Source organism: Odocoileus virginianus, chromosome 6 (genome assembly GCF_023699985.2).
Source record: "Odocoileus virginianus isolate 20LAN1187 ecotype Illinois chromosome 6, Ovbor_1.2, whole genome shotgun sequence".
Lineage (NCBI taxonomy): Eukaryota > Metazoa > Chordata > Mammalia > Artiodactyla > Cervidae > Odocoileus > Odocoileus virginianus.
The window spans coordinates 69,017,119-69,034,549 of NC_069679.1; the positions used below are offsets into that span (position 1 = coordinate 69,017,119).

The 17,431-nt window shown below is 45.4% G+C and overlaps 1 protein-coding gene across 5 annotated transcripts in view; it reads right to left on the reverse strand.

The window, feature by feature from the left end:
• The window catches only part of SLC8A3 (solute carrier family 8 member A3), a 157,578-nt gene that overhangs the window by 4,876 nt on the left and 135,271 nt on the right, over window positions 1–17,431 (reverse strand). For 3 of the 5 annotated variants that reach the window (XM_070469556.1, XM_070469557.1, XM_070469555.1), the window contains exons 3-6: window positions 12,095–12,198; window positions 7,363–7,380; window positions 3,300–3,424; window positions 2,640–2,739 (exon numbers count right to left, since the gene is read on the reverse strand). In XM_070469556.1, the coding sequence (XP_070325657.1) occupies window positions 2,640–2,739; window positions 3,300–3,424; window positions 7,363–7,380; window positions 12,095–12,198 (347 nt within the window). Of the gene's footprint in view, window positions 1–2,639; window positions 2,740–3,299; window positions 3,425–7,362; window positions 7,381–12,094; window positions 12,199–14,990; window positions 15,084–17,431 lie in introns of those variants that run through there. The other 2 variants (XM_070469560.1, XM_070469559.1) reach the window with 2 other exon arrangements.

Genomic DNA, 17,431 nt, shown 5'->3' on the forward strand with positions numbered 1-17,431 from the left:
AGGGAGAGTGAGTGAGTGGAAGAGAGGGAATAGTAAGAAAGAAGAGAAAGAGATAGAATGTGGGAATGTGAAAAGGACAGGGCAGTGGAGAAGAGAGGGAGGAAGAAGGACAAGGCATGGGGTTGCTTAGGTGAAGAAAAGCGAAAGCCCACTCTTCACTGGATACCCATGGGGCTCCTATTTTTCCTGACATGACTGCTGCAATACCCACGTGGTTCTGGTCATTATCCATCCACAGTGAGGCACCTGTCACTCCAGATCATGTGAGCATCCCGGGGAGTCAGTTGTTGTTCAGCCACTAACTCAAGTCTGACCCCATGGACTACAGCACGCCAGGCTTCCCTGTCCTTCACTATCTCCTGGAGTTAGCTCAAACTCATTTCCATTGAGTCGGTGATGCCATCAACCATCTAATCCTCTGTGATCCCCTTCTGCTTCTGCCTTCAATCTTTTCCAGCATCAGGGTCTTTTCCAATGAGTCTGCTCTTCAAATCAGGTGGCCAAAGTATTGGAGCTTCAGCTTTGGTTTCAGTCCTTCCAATGAATATTCAGGGTTGATTTCCTTTAGGACTGACTGGTTGGATCTCCTTGCAGTCCAAGGGACTCTAGAGAGTCTTCTCCAACACCACAGTTCAAAAGCATCAACTCTTTAGCGCTCAGTCTTCTTTATGGCCCAATGCTCACATCCATATTTGACTACTTAGAAAAACCATAACTTTGACTATATGGACCTTTGTTGACAAAGCAGTGTCTGCTTTTTAATATGCTGTTTAGGTTGGTCATAGCTTTCCTTCCAAGAAACAAGTGTCTTTTAGTTTCATGGCTGCAGTCACCATCTGCAGTGATTTCGGAGACCAAGGGAAAAAAATCTGTCACTGTTTCCACTGTTTCCCCATCTATTTGCCATGAAGTGATGGGACCGGATGCCATGATCTTCATTTTCTGAATGTTGAGTTTTAAGCCAGCTTTTTCACTCTCCTCTTTCACCTTCATCAAAAGGCTCTTTAGTTCCTCTTCACTTTCTGCCATAAGGGTGGTGTCATCTGCATATCTGAAGTTATTGATATTTCTCCCGGCAATCTTGATTCCAGCTTGTGCTTCATTCAGCATTTTGCATGATGTACTCTGCATATAAACTAAATAAGCAGGGTGACATTATACAGCTGTGACGTACTCCTTTCCCGATTTTGAACCAGTCCTTGGTTCTATGTTCGGTTCTAACTGTTGCTTCTTGACTCGCACACAGGTTTGCCATTCTCCAAATATCCTATGGGACGGAGCCAGGCTGGTCCTGGTTTGTCCTTGCCAGGAAACGCGGGCAGAGTTGCCCATTCCTCCTGGACTGCGCTGCAGCTCCATCAAGGGCAGGCTCTCTCATGTTTCGACATGACCTGCAGAAGCAGGATTCCAGGCACTTGGGCTCCAATTGCATCTTTGCCATGAAGAGAATCTGGAACCTGGCATCAATCCCTTTTTCTTTCCGAACCTCTTTCTTTCCGTTCCCTCATTTGAAAAAGGAGGGCGTTAGATTATGTGGCTGATAGTCCGCTCACTGTCTCTTTGGGGGCAAAGTAAGGTCATGAGAGGGGGAGTCTGGAAGCAGGGGATAGAAAAAGTGGGGCAGCGAACACCGCAGCAGTGGCCCTCTCTTCCTGTCTGTACTTTGGCTGTGGTGCTGGGACCTCAGGGATGTGACCCGGTAGGTTGCTATGACAACAAAGCTTCATGGAAAGAGACAAGGCCCCGAGTGCTGGCCAGCACAGAAGGCCTCTGTGGTTCTGAGAGGCACTTCTGCTGGGGGTGATGAGACCCCTCCCTCCCCAGGCCAACCTGCATGTAGCCTCCGGGATGCTGGCTGTGCTATGGGTCCCCACTGAGGAAACCTGTCACTAAGTGCCAAGGAGAGGTCTGGTATCATCCAGGGCAGAGGTCTGTCAGTCAATGCAAAGTTTTTACAAACCTCAGACCCGCACATCTCTAAATCAGAATAGTCTCCTACTTTACAGAAAAGGAGGACTGCCTTAACAAGATGATGGAATGATGAAAACCAGAATTTCTTAAGTTTCTATTTAGTACCAGACTCTGTAGCTTTCTACTCTCTTTGCTGAGAAAGAAGGGTAGCAATAGTTCCTTTTTTGGGTGACAAAACTGAAACACGGGGAGGATAGCTTGTCTCAGTTCACATAGCATGCATGTGTGCTCAATCGTGTCCAACTCTTTGTGACCCCATGGACTGTAGCCCACCAGGCTCCTCTGTCCATAAGATTTTTCAGGCAGGAATACTGGAGTGGGCTGCCATTTCCTTCTCCAGGGATTTTCCTGACCCAGGGATTGAACTTGCATCTCTGGCATCTGCTGCATTGGCAGGTAGATTCTTTACCACTAATGCCCCCTGGGAAGCTCTTCACACAGCAGAACCAGGGTCTGAAAGCAGAGATAGCCATGCTCTTTTAGTCACCCCCACAGTTGTCTTCCAAAGTGACCCAGTGAAAAGACAAACATCTAGGGTAAGAGCTGGGAAGGCTGGCCACTAAGGCCCTTCCTGAGATGGGTGAGCTGTTGCCATGTCTGTGTTCCTGCTTCTCTGGAGCTTCCTGCTCCTCCCAGCAAAGCCTGTGTCCATCTCGAGACCCTCTTACCTGCACTGACAGTGATGGCCTCCATGAACTGGTCCCTCCAGGAATGGGTCCCCACGACCAAGGCCAGGTTTGTCTTCCTAATCAGCTTGTCCACGGTAGTCTGTCAGGGAGATTAAAACTTGGAACCATGAGGTCAGAATGCTCAGAACCATTGAAGAATTTGGCACTTCGTGGGGATGAAAGATACCCTGCACTCCAGGGGGCTCCATGTGGGTTCTGAAAGTTATGCATGAAATGGCCTCAGGGGGCATCTTCTGGCATAGTCCTTCTACTGTCCTCTTCTTTGGCTGTGACTGCTGACATTGGATATTTAAAGCAATACAATAGAGAATAACACTAATGATGTCAGTAAACCTAGACCTGGGGTAGTGAATTTCAGTATCTTGTTTTAAAAATACAATTAAATAGTGATGATACTTCAGGGGTATTACAGCTCATTTGTTCCATAGGCCCTGTAACATTTCCTCACTGTCCCTAAGTTATAAATGACCAGCACTGTTTGTTCCATGTTACAAATGGGAAAACTGAGACTGGGATGGGTAAGTGATTTGTCCAGTTTCAACTTTATGTATTCAGTGGTGACGTTAGAACAAAACTCCAGGTCTTTTACCTCCCACCTCATTATTCTATTATTCAGTTACATCTCACTTATGGCCTGACCTTGAACTCATAGGACTCTTCAATGATGACCTCTAGTTTGGGGTGTTCACCCAGTATTGGCTTTCCCATTTCTGCTATCCTCTTGGCCTCCTCTTCTTCCACAGTCAGCTTCCTGTCTGTCACCTCTGCAACAAAACAAAACCAGATGAGCTTTAGCACATTTGCCATTCCCTGGAAGTCTAAATAAAGCTTAAAGTATTAGGCACTGGCAATGAGCATACAGGAAATAGCTATTGAGGAAGGGGTTTTGTGTACTTGTTAGTGCCTCTTTCTATAAGCTGCTAAACAGACCATGAAAGGGTTCCTTGCATGTCTGGGCTTAACATTCCTCTTTCCATTTTATACCTGGCTTGGGGGTGGGGGCAGAAACCTGACCCAAAGATCTTCTCAGAAGCAGCACCAAGTGAAGCCCCAAGACATTTGATGAGATATTGAAGAGCTGGGAACAAAAGCCAAATCTCTTGACCTTTAACAGTTTTGAACTGTTGGGCATGACTGGCATGACTACTTCATATAAAGGTTCCTGGGGGTCAGAAGCAGATTTCAGTCAAAGGGAATGTCCACTAGCTCACATTAACATCTGTCTCCAACATTCTTAGGACTATAAATTCTATAAGGGACAAAGAAGGATGTTTCCAGGAATATCTACATTTTGAACTAGTGAATATTAGCCTCACAATGAGAACTTGGAAGACTTCCCCCAAAATGTCATGATTTCTAAATGAAAGAGCCCTAGGATTTCTAAGGAACCAGGCACATTTCTTCTGAAATACAAATACTTGTTCAAAAACACACAAAAAGAAAGTTCTTCCTTTATTTCTTTCTGAGGCATTCCCAGTTTCCCCTCAGTATCTCGACTCATTTATGATCCCTTCTCAAAATGTTGAACAGTTAGAAACTTTTTCCACTTCAGCCGGTGAGTCCATTTTAAGACCACTTCACCATGAAGATGTGTTTTCTAGATTAAAGTGAAACAGAGATTGAATCTTTTTATTCCCCTTTGATTAGAAAATTGCTCTTGGCAGTCTGTTTCTTTCAGAGCTTGTTTAAACATCTTTCCATCCGAGTCCACATTCTTACATGCAATTAATTCTTTTATTTGGCTCTTTAATTGCTTTTATTCCACACAGTGAATCTCCCAGGGGAGTTTTCTAGTCCTTGAGTAATCTCAAGGACAAAATGGGTCAGAGGACAAGAAGGTCTTCTTTTCTTTCTACCTTGGGAATTGGTGAAGCATGCTGAGGGGTGAGACTTGAGCTCTCGAGGTTGCAAGGAAAATAATTTACTGGAAAGATCGTAAACCAGGCAGAGTGTCTGTTTTATATAAGAATTTTTAAAGCTGTTTTGAATGAAGACTGGTAAGAGAGTGCAGTGGATTCCTGGGCTGGCTGTTTTACTCAGTGCTGGTTCCAAAGGCAGAAGGCAATCCCAAACCGCTGGGGAGCTGTCCGTGGTGCTGTCCTCCTGCTAGTGCTGGTGACCACTTTTGGAAACAGTTACTTCTCATGGATCAGTGTCCTCCTGTACATTTCTAAGCATATACCCTCTTGCAGCCTGACTTCATTTAGTCCATAGGAGCTTCTTATTAGGTAATTCTGAAAATAAGTCTGGCTAGGAAATCAGTGATCCTAGAAGACAGACTGCAAGCCACTCTGATTAAAAGTCTTTGTAAAACATATATATGTAGATTCTTTAAAAGCATGGGCATACTTTTCCTCTACTTGTGCTCTTTAGGACCATATTACAAAGCCTATCCTAGTAGTGACAGTATTATTCTACTCCTCCCTCCCCATTTCCCCCATGTCATACTTTACATGTGCCGCAAGAACTTTATCCCAATATAATGAGCTCTCCAGTGACTTATAAATGTACCTGTCTAACCCCTTGTCTGGCTATCAATCTAGCACTGTATCCATCTGGCAGGATATTGATCTAGCTACTGACCTGTCCAGCCCTGTGGTGACAGTCAGTTCTTCCATCTAGCTCTCTGCAGAAATCACTTTGACAAATAACCAATCCTCTATCTTTGGATCTCCCACAGCCCCACAGAGGTACTCTCTCTATATATATCTGTTAATGATTCACATGCCTTTCAACCAATTCTGATTTAGTATCTTGGTTTGGTAGTAATTCCTGCCTTACTTCTGTAATGATCATTTCTTTACATTCAAATTAAGTTAATTTCTTGAGAGGGTGAGAAGTCTCAAACCTTAAAGATCATAATTATTCTGATTTTACTTGTATTATTACTTGTTTATGTAACCTCTCAATTTTGAGTGTAGAAAATAAATGACAGGTGACCTTGATATTCAGACTGACTAAACAAATGCTTAGATGTAGGAAAAGCAGGAGGAAGGGGGAAAAGAGAGAATGAACCTATTAATAGGATGGAAGATTAAGCAAATATTGGAAGAGAGAAGAGCTTGCCAGGCCAGACTGGAATAGATTACCATGAATGTTCTACAGACATTCTCAGAAAGAAATGGGGTGGTGTAGTCAGTGCTCTAACTCCCAGGCCCCTGAGCTTGGAGGCATAGCTCAGATTGAACACATTTTCTCCCCGTTTATCACGAGGCAGTGTGAATCACGTTTGCTTGGCCACCTGGAAAAATCCAAACAAGGAGTTGAGATTTCCAGTGAATTTAAAGTCTAACCAAGGGCTCCTAAATTGAAGGTTTACAGACTGAAAGATCTAGGAAATGACACCTTCTTTTCCTGTTTTAGCTTCTACTGGTATCTGTGCCAGTGTGCTAAAAGTATAATGAAGCTTAAATTAAATCACAATCTCTGTTTTGAGCATATGTATGTGTGGCTGGTAGTGGGTAGAGGCAAGAGTTGGAACAAAAAAGCCCAAATGCCTTCTCAGGCGAGAAGATGAGCTAAGTGGAGAAGGAACACCCAATGCTTTGACATTAAAACCTGGGAGACGAGTGGAATATATGGGGTTGGAGGTAGTCATTATCTTATTGATATAAGAGGAAGGAAGAAACCAAGGAAGCTGAAGTAGTTTTTTCCAGAAAGGGAAAATGTAGGAGTTTATCTACTTTTTTTTTTTTTTTTTTTTGGTTTATGACTCCAAGGAGGTCAATGTCCTTACTATGTAACCTGCCCCTTTCTCAAACTCAGTGTACAGCCTATGGTGACTATCAGTGAATTCTGAAAGATGTTTTGCATCTCAAATGACCTTACAATTTTTATACATTCAAAGAACAGATGAAATGTAAAATGTTATTTTAACATATATTGAGACACCTTGTATAGCTCGCTCTGTCTGCACCAAGAGTTATGGTGTTGCCCATATGCCAGCAATGCCTTCCTAACTGCTCACAAGTTGGATACTGTCTATGATTTGATTACATGGATGCAAGCATATTTGGTACATTTCCTATGACAGGCTCTAGATTCTGTGTAAGAATATCCCCAATATAAATTCTCCCAAATTTCTATATCCAATCAAATAATTGCCCCCTTACCCCATAATATTCTGATTCTTCTTGTCATTCATGGCACATGTGATTTCAGAGATCAATGACAAATGAACCAAAGTTCTAGAAATTTAGGTCTCTGCTATGATGAGATGGAAGATCTTCAGGATCAATAAAATTCCAGATTCCTTAAAAAATACTTTTCATGTTCTCACAGCAGCTCCTGATTATTTCTCCCCGGACCCCATCCAGATTGAAGTATTTCCTTTCTCATTCCACTATGATCCTATGAGGAGAGTCAGCTCTGACTCTCATCCTCTCTTGCCCCACAACATGAGATGACAGAGGAATTAGACAGGAGAAGTGTATGACCTCCCCTCACTTATTCAGTAAGTTTCAGTTCTCTTCCTCTCAGAGAGGACCAACTATGCCTTTACCCACATCCACTGAAATGGTGCTCAAGGAATTGTCCACCTCCTCATAATCACTTCCAGTAGGAAAATAAATCTCCTGGTCCTTAGGAGAACTTAAGTTAAGCCCACAGCTCCTAGTAAATACAGCAAAGGATACTGGTCTTAAAGTAAGTAATGGCATTGGCAAGAAGCAGAAAAAGGGATGGGGGGGAAGACACCTCTTACCTGGCGATAACAGGAGCGCTGTTTGCAAATTGGTACCAGACAAAGGGAAGAAAGAAAAGGAAAGAGCATTAAGGTCCCATCTTGAAAGTGTCCCCAGGTTTTGTGGCTGCAGGAGCACAAGGGAAGCAGTGAGCTTAGGTGAGAGCACTGTGGCCACATGCAAAAGGCAGCAGTTGGAGCATGCGCAGCAGCCACAGCAAGAGGTGTGGGCTACTGGAGAGACCACTGAGCACCAGGGCCTTGCAGCTGCAAGTTTTCCCCACAACTTCCCTGCAACCCTGAGGGCCATGGATAGAGGAATGAGGATGGGGGGAACCAAGTAGGTGGAGTAGAGACAGAGTTGGCCATTCATGATTTTCTAAGGGATCAGGTTATCACATCCATTCTGTAAAGGAGTGAGAATCCAGTTATCTTCAAACTGTACAGGTTGCAACCCTACCAGGGCTTTGAGTAGCCCTAAGAGAATAACCTCATGAAAAGATAAATCCTGCAAAATGTTTTCCTTGAACAGTGTATCATTTTATAGAGAAAGGCTGGAGGTTGGAGGCCATGGACTCCTCCCATGTTGCATCAACTCTATCTACTGTGCAAAGTCACTGTGAAGCCAACTGCAAAGTCATTGCAATGGGGAGATGTTCAGTAGAGGTTTGCCATTTGCCATTTATTTTGGCAATTTTATTGTCCACAGATCCTGTGGGGTTGCATCACTGAATGGTGTTTTGTTTCAGAAAGGACAGGCTAAGTCAGAGACTAGATATTCTGGACCAGAGAGACTGTCGTACCAAAAGCTACTGAGAGATGGGAGATGACAAATGCAAGGTCCCTAAATGGTCTGGTAAGCTGAGTTAAAGATATACCCCACACAGGTCTTTCCTAGCCCGAGTTTTCACTTATGCTAAAGTCTCCTAGATTTCAAGATAAAAGAAATTCTTGTAACATACCACATTTTCACTTTGATGGTGTCTTAGTACAGCACCTCAGTCCCTGCCTCTTGTCAAATAAAAGCCTGGGAATATCCTGCTACATACTCCTGGTGCAGCTGGTGACTGATGGGGATTGATGAGGAATAAGTGAGGCAGGGGGCAAGGGAAGGTGTCTGTAGATTGGTTCTTCTAAAAATCTCTAAGAACACAACTCAGGTCTGCAATTCCATATTCACAGCCACTGAAAACACATATGGATACAGAATCTTTATGGTACATAATCAGGGAGAATAGCAGTTGGCTTTTTATGGTTTCTCCCATATGGAATTCTAAGGGGCAATGGATCAATGGATCTTTGTACTACACTGAGATGAGAGATAGATAGATAGAAAGACAGCCTGCTCATTCTACTCCTTCTATGGATCTTCACAGAAGAGTCTCTCCTGGCCCCCAGGTTCTGGTGGAGAGTAGAAAAAAAAGAAAAGAAGAGTAGAGACCCAAACAAATCAGTGTACCCAGGCAGGCCAGACAAAGGGCAGCTCTTCCAGAAAAGTCCCTGCTGCTCTGGTTTTCACTGAGACATCCCTCCCAACACCAGGATCGTCTCTAGCACAATGAGAGGACTTTCAGTCAGCTGAACTGCACTGTTTTCTGGTCCTGTCTATATGAATCTGAGACTTTCCACTCAACAGTTATGGATGGATCAGTGAGATCCAGGTAGACACATTGAGAGACAGGATACCTCCAGGGTGTTTTTCCTGCTGTGGCTGATGAGAGAAGCTGGAGCTGAGCCTTTCTCTGCGTTGATCCCCCAGGGTCAGGGGATTGCTCAGATACCCCAGGGACAAGCAGGAAACAACACCAACTCTGAGCATTTGGAACTTGTTCGGGGGAGCCCATGGATGTGGTAAGAGAAGGCACAAACAGGCTTCCAATGTCCAGGCCCAGGCCTGCAGCCTTGATCGTGCTGCTCAGAGTTGCTCTCAGTTGTTCACTGATAAATTCCAATGCCTCCTCCACTCCTGGGCAACTGTGTTTCCTGTTCAACCCCTCTTATTCCCTCCCCTAGTTTGTCCGGAGGATTTAATCTCCCCTCTGAAATCTGTTTTGTTTGCCAAGAATAGAATCTCTTATTTCAAATACAGCATTTTACTTTTTTTCTAATGCAATTGTCACTTTGACCATGCACCCACTATGCTATGCTCTTCTGAATGCCTAAGCCTCTCCCATGCAGCAGTGATAATGAAAAGCAATGTCCACTGCGTTGTTTCTCACCAGGAGAACAGCAGGACATTCTGGATATCAGCATGGAGTTTCATTTGGTTCTGAGTCTAGACAATCAAGTTTTATGACCTTTCACCTTGTGATCTAATGCCGAAATATGGGAAGATCTGAATAAATTGAAAATGAACCCTATATACAATAGAAACCTACAGAAAATGGACACCTTTCCTACTGGTACCTTCCATCTTGGTCACTGGGAAGATCTGGGGGCATATCACACCAGTAGCTCGATGAAATCCTTATCTTCTCTCCTATTGCCGCCCCCAGGATTGGACTCCATCATGGCTCTGCTGACATCTCCTTGGACAGAATCCATTGCAGCGAAAAGGGGTCCTCAAATGAAGCGTAGCCATAGGCTTTTGTGTTTGGTCAAGTCTCTTGAAGATCACAAGATTTATCCTGCCGTTGAATGGTCTATTGGGGAGGCAGGAAAAAAAAAAGCCTCCTCACTGGTAGAATAAAGTCATGGATGGACTTGCAACTCATTCTTCTTGTTTCGAGAAGACTGCCTTCTTTTTAGCCACCCTGTGTGATCCTTTGTCCAGCTTTCATTTGCACATAAGTAGCTAGGGACTATGGAAATTGATGAGGCTAGTTTACAACAGCCTTAGATGTCAGCTGTGTCCAACCAATCATGAAGATGTGCAGTAAATGTAGAAAGGAGATGGGAATGAGGTAGGGCAGATATTGAGACAATTTCTGAGACTAGTCCAGGTGGCAGGAACACAATCCGGGAAGCAACGGAAATTACTCTTTTCCAGCACTCTTTGGGAATCAGGCTCATGGCAACATCTTATTAGGTGGCCAAGAAGAGAATGAATAATGAAAAGCAGAGAGGGCTTCTGGTTCTCCAACACCAGGTGTGACCAAACCAGTGTGGGCACAGAAACAGTCAGATCTGCAGAGAGAGTCAGAAGACAAGGGGAACTGAGCAATCATTCATGTCTCAGAAGAAGACCTGGGCACAAGCCTTAGAGAATGTAGTGGCTGAATATCTTAGATCTGTCCTTGAGTGAAAGGCTTCATGCTGCTGTTTGTCATGTGAAGTAGTGGCAGAAGCATCATCTTTTTTGACAAACAAGTAGGTCTCACTGTTCTATCCTCCATGAGGCTCCCAGCAGCACATGTGTCCTGAAGGGGAGTCTAAATGACCCCCTCTTGGCATTTCCCAAGAGCATTCTTACCCACATATACTCCTCCAACATTTTCAAAGGTGTAGCTTCCAATCATTTTCTTCAAGGGAAGAAATATTTCCTGACATCTACCTTGGTTGCAACATAATCAGTCCCTTTGTCAGGTATCCCAAGATGCAGATCCTGAGGACAGGAGGAGAGGAGGCCACGTCTCTGGTGTGGGATGAGGGTTATCTCGAGACCTGGGTGATACTCTCATTTGCAGATGCCAAGCCAAGGCTGCCTTCTGTGAACTGTCCAACATCTCTTTCTCAAGGATCAACACCAAACACGCCATTGAGAGTTCCTCCTATTGGAAAACCCAAAAGGCCATACTCTGGGCCGGCCCAGTGTCAGTCTTTTTCCAGGGCCTTCTGGCTGAGGTGATTTCCATACCTGGAGTTAATCACTTCATATTTGCTGACTCAATTTTCTGCTTTCAGGACTGCATTACCCTAAAGCAGTCAGAATAAAGTACCCCGCCTTGGGCTAGACAAGAAGTAGAACGAGATGGGGTGGGATGTCAAGGGAAGGATGAACAGCTCAGGGTTCCAGATGGCATGACTACCTTGGAAGCCAGCTTTCCCTCAGAGAACTCCCAGAGGTGTGACCTCTGACAACTGGTATACCTTTCCACGTTTTGCTCTACCCAACTGTGAAATAGCCAGATAAAACACTTACCTCCATGAAGGGCAAAGGGGCCCATGGGCCACTCTGCAAGTGAAAAACCTGCCAAGCACTCCACGGAGGTTGGGAGATGCAGCAGAAGACTGTGAAAGCATCATTGCAACCCGGGATCCAGCCCCCATCCCAAACCCTCCCCCATTCAATCCAGGCTAGAGAGAGAGGAAGGTAGAAGGAGAAGAAGGCAGGGAAGGGGCACAGGCATGCATCGCATGCATTCCTTTCTTTATCTTCTCCTCCCCATCCACCAAGGAGTTGGCACATTTACAGGTGACTCTGTGTGGGGTGGGAAATGGGGCGGGGGTGGGCGGTGGAAGAGGAAGTGCAGTGGACACTGGTAATCAGATGATTGGGACACAAGGCGGAAGTAACTCAGCAGGGTCATGAGGAGTCGGGGCTGCACTGTGCCCAGGAGGTGAACAAGGAGGACTTGGAAATAAGCTAAGGCTAAGAAGGCAGAGATGATACCGAAACAGGGTGAGAGCGAGAATACAGGAGGGAAAAGAATAAAAAAAGTCCATTGGTCCAAAGGAGGAAGGAAGAAAAAGAAAAAAAGGGGGGGAGGGGAGAAAAAAATAGAGCTGCTTTTTGTTCTTGTTGCTTTACAGCCTGTTTAAATTGTTTTCTTTTTGTTTTGTTTGTTCTTTTTTTTTTTAAAGAATCTCACACCTGATATTCCACGTTCCATCCATTTCGGTTCACCAAGGACAATGAAGAAATTCTCTTGCCTTTCGTATTCCTCCTCATCTACTATTTTAACCCTTACGGTTTTCCTGTAGGGACAACAAGAGAGAAAGTGTCGACTGGGTCGGTAGGTTGGTTGGTCACCCGGAGCACAGCCTTTCAAATCATTCCCCATCACTCTTGGCACATGCAGCCCGCCATGGTGCCTTTTGACAGGACTCGGTGGATTATATCGTTCTTATGTCAAAAATGGTCTTAGCTTTTCTTATCTCCTTGGTCAGAGTTGTCCTTACAAGTGAGAGGGAAAGGGAGTCAGAAGGCAAGGGAAAGTGGGCAAAGGAAGGGGTCCATGAGGATGGGAGGGAAATGGGGAGGAAGAAGGGGGGTGATGATGGGGAGGAGTCATTTTCGATCCTGCTGACGGTTAGTACAAAGTGAGCTGGGCAGCACATTCCATTGGGTGTCACATGGTAACTGGCATTTCTTTGGAGAGTAAGTGAACGGCTGGCCTATGGGGGTGGCCCAGGGCTCTTCTACAACAGAGAATGTCAACAGTATCTAGCTAGGGGCTTGTTTCCCTTCCTTGTGTCTATACTCACTTCATATGTGAGCCTCATAAAGAAAACCTTAAAAGGAAAGTATTTTTGAGAAAGGGAAATCAGAGAGAAAGAGAAAGGAAGGAAGGAAGGCAGAATTCTATCATCTTCTTCATTTTTTTACCTTGTAAGGGCTTTAGCGGTGGGAAGTAAAATAAATATGTATTAACCACAATATGATGTGGGACTCCTTTAATAGTTACAGCTGATGCACTGCTGAAAAGTGTGATGAAAATGACATAAATCATCAATTCTAAATCATCTTTGCTCCTCTATCACATGGGGGTGATGTGTCTCAAAGCTGACTTCCTTAAATGCTGATTATTAGGAATCAGGGAGACATGGTGATAGAGGTTTCTGCTCATTTCTGGGTATCTCAACAAAGCACGTGCTTAGTCACTCAGTCATGTCCGACTCTTTGCAACCACATGGGCTGTAGCCTGCAAGGCTCCTCTGTCCATAGGGATTCTCCAGGCAAGAATACTGGAGTGGGTTGCCATGCCCTCCTCCAGGGGATCTTCCCAACCTAGGGATCGAACCCAGGTCTCCCTCATTGCAGGCAGATTCCCTACCATCTGAGCTACCAGGGAAGCCAAAGAATACTGGATTGGGTAGCCTATATCTTCTCTAGGGGAATCTTCCTGACCCAGGGATTGAACCAGGGTCTCCAATGCTGCAGGCAGATTCTTTACCAGCTGAGCTACCAGGGAAGCCCCAACAAAAATAGTATCTATTAAAACCAAATCATACAGGAAAGCAAAGTTTCCATGAAAATCACTTCCTTTCATGGACTGGCCTGAGGCTGGTTCAGGTCCACTGTCATTGGAAAAGTTGCCATGTGGGCCTGGATCTCTCTGTGCGGCTTCTCCTGGTCCTTCACGGAACCACAGTGGTATCAAGAAGTCCTAATAGTGAGCCCTAATTGTTATTTTCTGCTTTTTATTTTGCATTTTGTTTGTTTTGCCTGGGACCTGAATGCTCTCTAAAGGGTAAAATGTGCTAACGAACAATAGTGTAAAAAATTTCATTAGAACCTCTGATGTTCCTGTTCCATTCTGAAGACAGGCTTGGCTTTGTCATCTATACAGTGGTAGGCTGATCTAACATGCTTTGCTGGGCACAAGACTTGCTGTGCATTTGTGGTGTGTGGGTGTATGTGCGCTTGTGTGTGACCTTTTGAGCACTTTCTGGACATCCTTCCACACCTTGCTCAGTGCACCAAAGACAAATATCACTGATTGTCAAGAGGCATTTTCTGGGACTCTCTCTCACCCTAGATGTGGTACCCTAGGGCTGTCTGCAGGACATGAGCCCGGCCTGTTTTTCCACTGCAGGGATTCTGCTGGGGGATGGGAAGGAGGTGCTTGCTCTGTGACCCTGGGCACGGTCTGGAGGGACACGATTGATGACTCTGCCCTCCTGCACAGTATGATCCATCCAAAAAAAGGATTTTCTGTCTTGTCTCTTGGAGGCTGGGGTATATGGGGCCACTTAAGTCGAAGAAGAAGCTTCGCCCACTCTGAGAAGTCCCGTGACTTCTTGGGAGAGCCTCCCCTCAGGTCAGAATCCTCCTCCCATCTTCTAACTGTCTTCACACCTAGATGCCCTTCACAGGGAAAGCAGAATATGACAGGCAGTTCTTTGATCTAGACCTAGAACGCAAACCTGTACTTTCAGCTCAATCAAGGTCAGGGAGAGAAAAATACCCTTGCTCACAGGGATATGGCAGTTAAGCAGCTCTCACCTAAGGCCTGCCTTGAGGAATGGATGAACCACAAATAGAACCCAAATCCAAATATATTGATCGTTCGTACCCAGGGACTACCAGCTTAGCCCTGAGAAGAGCTGCCCCGTGGACCTCGGCTAAGAGCTGGGCCAGCGTTCCAGGGCTGCCCTTCTGCCTGGAGCTGTGCTATCTTTTCCTTCCTTGTGCCCTAAATCACTCGGGAGGAGCAGAGAGCCTCATGTATGATACTCTCAGGGCTGGAGCTAGTGCTCTCTCTCTCTCTCTTTTTTCCCCCATATCCACCTCCTCATCCCACAAAAGTTACCACTGGCTCATCCCTCTAATGATACCATGTGACAGGCTGGCAGGTGTTAGGACAGAGCTAGGTGCAGAGAGAGGAGAGGGAGAGAGGAAAAGAGAAGACAAGAAAGGAAACAGAGACAGTGAACCAGAGAGGCAGAAGAAGGGGAAAGAGAAGGCGACAAATGGGTAGGAGGAAAGAGGAAACTGAAGAGGAGAGGAGAGTGTTAACGTTAGTGTGGCAGATGGGGTACTACACCTTTCTGAAAACTCATATCCACCATGCGGGGGCCCATCATCTCAATGAAGTAATTCTTGCTTTTCTCATACGCCTCACCATCAATTACCTTGATGTGAACTGTTTTGCTGTGAATGGAAAAATAAGGATCATAAGCAAGGAGTAGACTGGGGGCGAGCCAGCCAGAGAAGAAACGGGAAGAGAAAGAAACAGGGAAAAGATCCAGAAAGGTCAAAAATCTGCCCCAACACCATAGGAGCACAGAGGACAGTGGTCGCCCCAGGCCACCTTCCAGCCCCACTGGACTCCTCCCAGGCTTTGAGTGGCTTCATGGCATTATTAGACTGGAAGATGCTCAGGGTTTGCAGTCAAAGGATCTAGGTTTTAATCCTGTATTTGCTATGTGACCTTGGATGAAAAATTTCACTGCTACACAAACAGGCTGAATAACACTAACATCATCCCAGGGCAAACGTGAGAGCTGTGAAATATACATATAAAGGCTCAGACATTTAGGTTCTTCTAAAGCATTTCCTTCCTTATTCTGTCTTGCTTTTAGAGCAAGAGAGAATTTTAAAAAATTTTTTTTTTCTTTTGAAATCAGCTTATACTGACTTGAAAGGTTTATTTTATAGAAAGGGCAGAAAGAGCAGTGTGTGGGGGGATGCTGCTGGCCCGTGGGAGTTTTGCCTGGAACCGGTCCCTTTCTCTGTGTTTGTGACTATCACAGGGAAGCCTGGAGGGCTGTTTGGCTCAAGTTACACCTTCTGGTAATTCACAGCAGTCGTCAAACACTACCGACCAGATCTGCAAATGAGCTTCTGTTGTCAGAGGAACACACTGACTGGATCACAGGAACTCTGACTCTCTGAATTACAATTAATTCATAAATCCTACAGCGATCTTGTGATGAGCACAATTAAGTTATTTTTTGTGCTAAAAGGAGTTGCTCTGTTAAACACTGAAAAACAGAAACCAATTTCAGGAACCCTGTTTTGCATATTTCTTTACTTTAAAAAACACATATTACCAGGAGCTTCAAAAACAGAGGCGGTCCTGAGTCTCTCCCAGGCTGTGCTTAACAAGGGGGATGTTTCCGGATCAGACCCCAGATACTAAGGGGGAGAGACATTGTGGGATGAGGGTGGGCATGGAGCTGAGTCTCCCATCTGTGGTGGGAGAGAAGGGGCCACACAGGAGCCCTGCTCAGTGCCCCAGGGCATTGCCTTTTCCCACCCGGGTGCCCCGAGGCCTGCCCTTTGTGGAGGAGACGGAGGCCTTCAGCTTCACACTTTATTATTTAGCATAAAGTAGGAATATGGCTACATTGTGACTTGGAACAACCTCTCTTCTCTCCTGTGCTTTTCCAAGTCACTGTCAGAACTCTGGATGTCTACAGAGCTTCCACCGGCCACTCTGTCGATCTTGTAGAACCAGATGTCGGTCCATTGCTCCTGAAGTGAATGTAATAGCAGTTACTAACGCACCCAGCCACTGCCACCCCACTGCTTCAAAAACAGGCTCCAAACCCTCATCACTTGTCACACCCACCCCAGTCACAGTGGGTTTGTATCAGAGACAGTGACCTGGAGTCAAACCCCGGCCCACCTCTCAGTTAGCTGGGTGACCTCAGGCGACTTGCTAGAGCTCGCCAAGTCTCATTTGTAAAGTGGAATACTATTACTTCTTCACAGTGTTCTTAACTGAGATAATGCATGCAAAGCACTTGGCAGGTTGTGCATTTAGTAAATGCTTAATAAATAGCCACTATCATTACTAAGAGGAATATAACCCCAGTTTGGTGCATCAAGAGTAATATGTAAAGAAATCTCATCTCCAGTTATTGAAGCAGAGGATACATGGGAAGTCAAGAAATAGAACTGATGACCCAAGAGGCAGCACAGGCTGGAAATAGAAGTCAGGTCCAGAAGGAATTGGACAGAACAGGATCGTCACTGCCAGATGGGTTCTTAGAGGGGCTTGGGACGTTCAAGGCGGTAGCATGGACAGCGACTCTCACATGCTCCCCCAATCGGGCTTTGCGTCCCTGCCAGTGACAAGTTGTGGGCTGGACAGACCCCGTGTCAGGAACACAGCCTGCCCTGTGCTTGTTTGATTTTCAGTGAACGGAGAAATAGAATGAGACAAGTCACTGACACCTTAGTTGCAGACAGAGAAATGAGGCCAGACAACAAGTCGTGGCAAGAAAAGTCTGGCTGAGCGAGGAGGAACCTTTAGTTGGAAGGTGTCACAGGGGAGGAGGCAGGATGTAAGACTCCCTCCCTGAGATTGCTTGCGGGGAAGGCACCACATCTGCTTGGGCTTAAGACACTACCTGGCCTGGAGAAAATCGAGAAAGTTCTCAGTTCTGCTCAAGCCACAAATGAGGCCACAAGGACATTTACATTTATTAAGGGTCACCAGTTGGGTCTTGAGTTCTCTTTCTAAACTTGTTCTTCTCC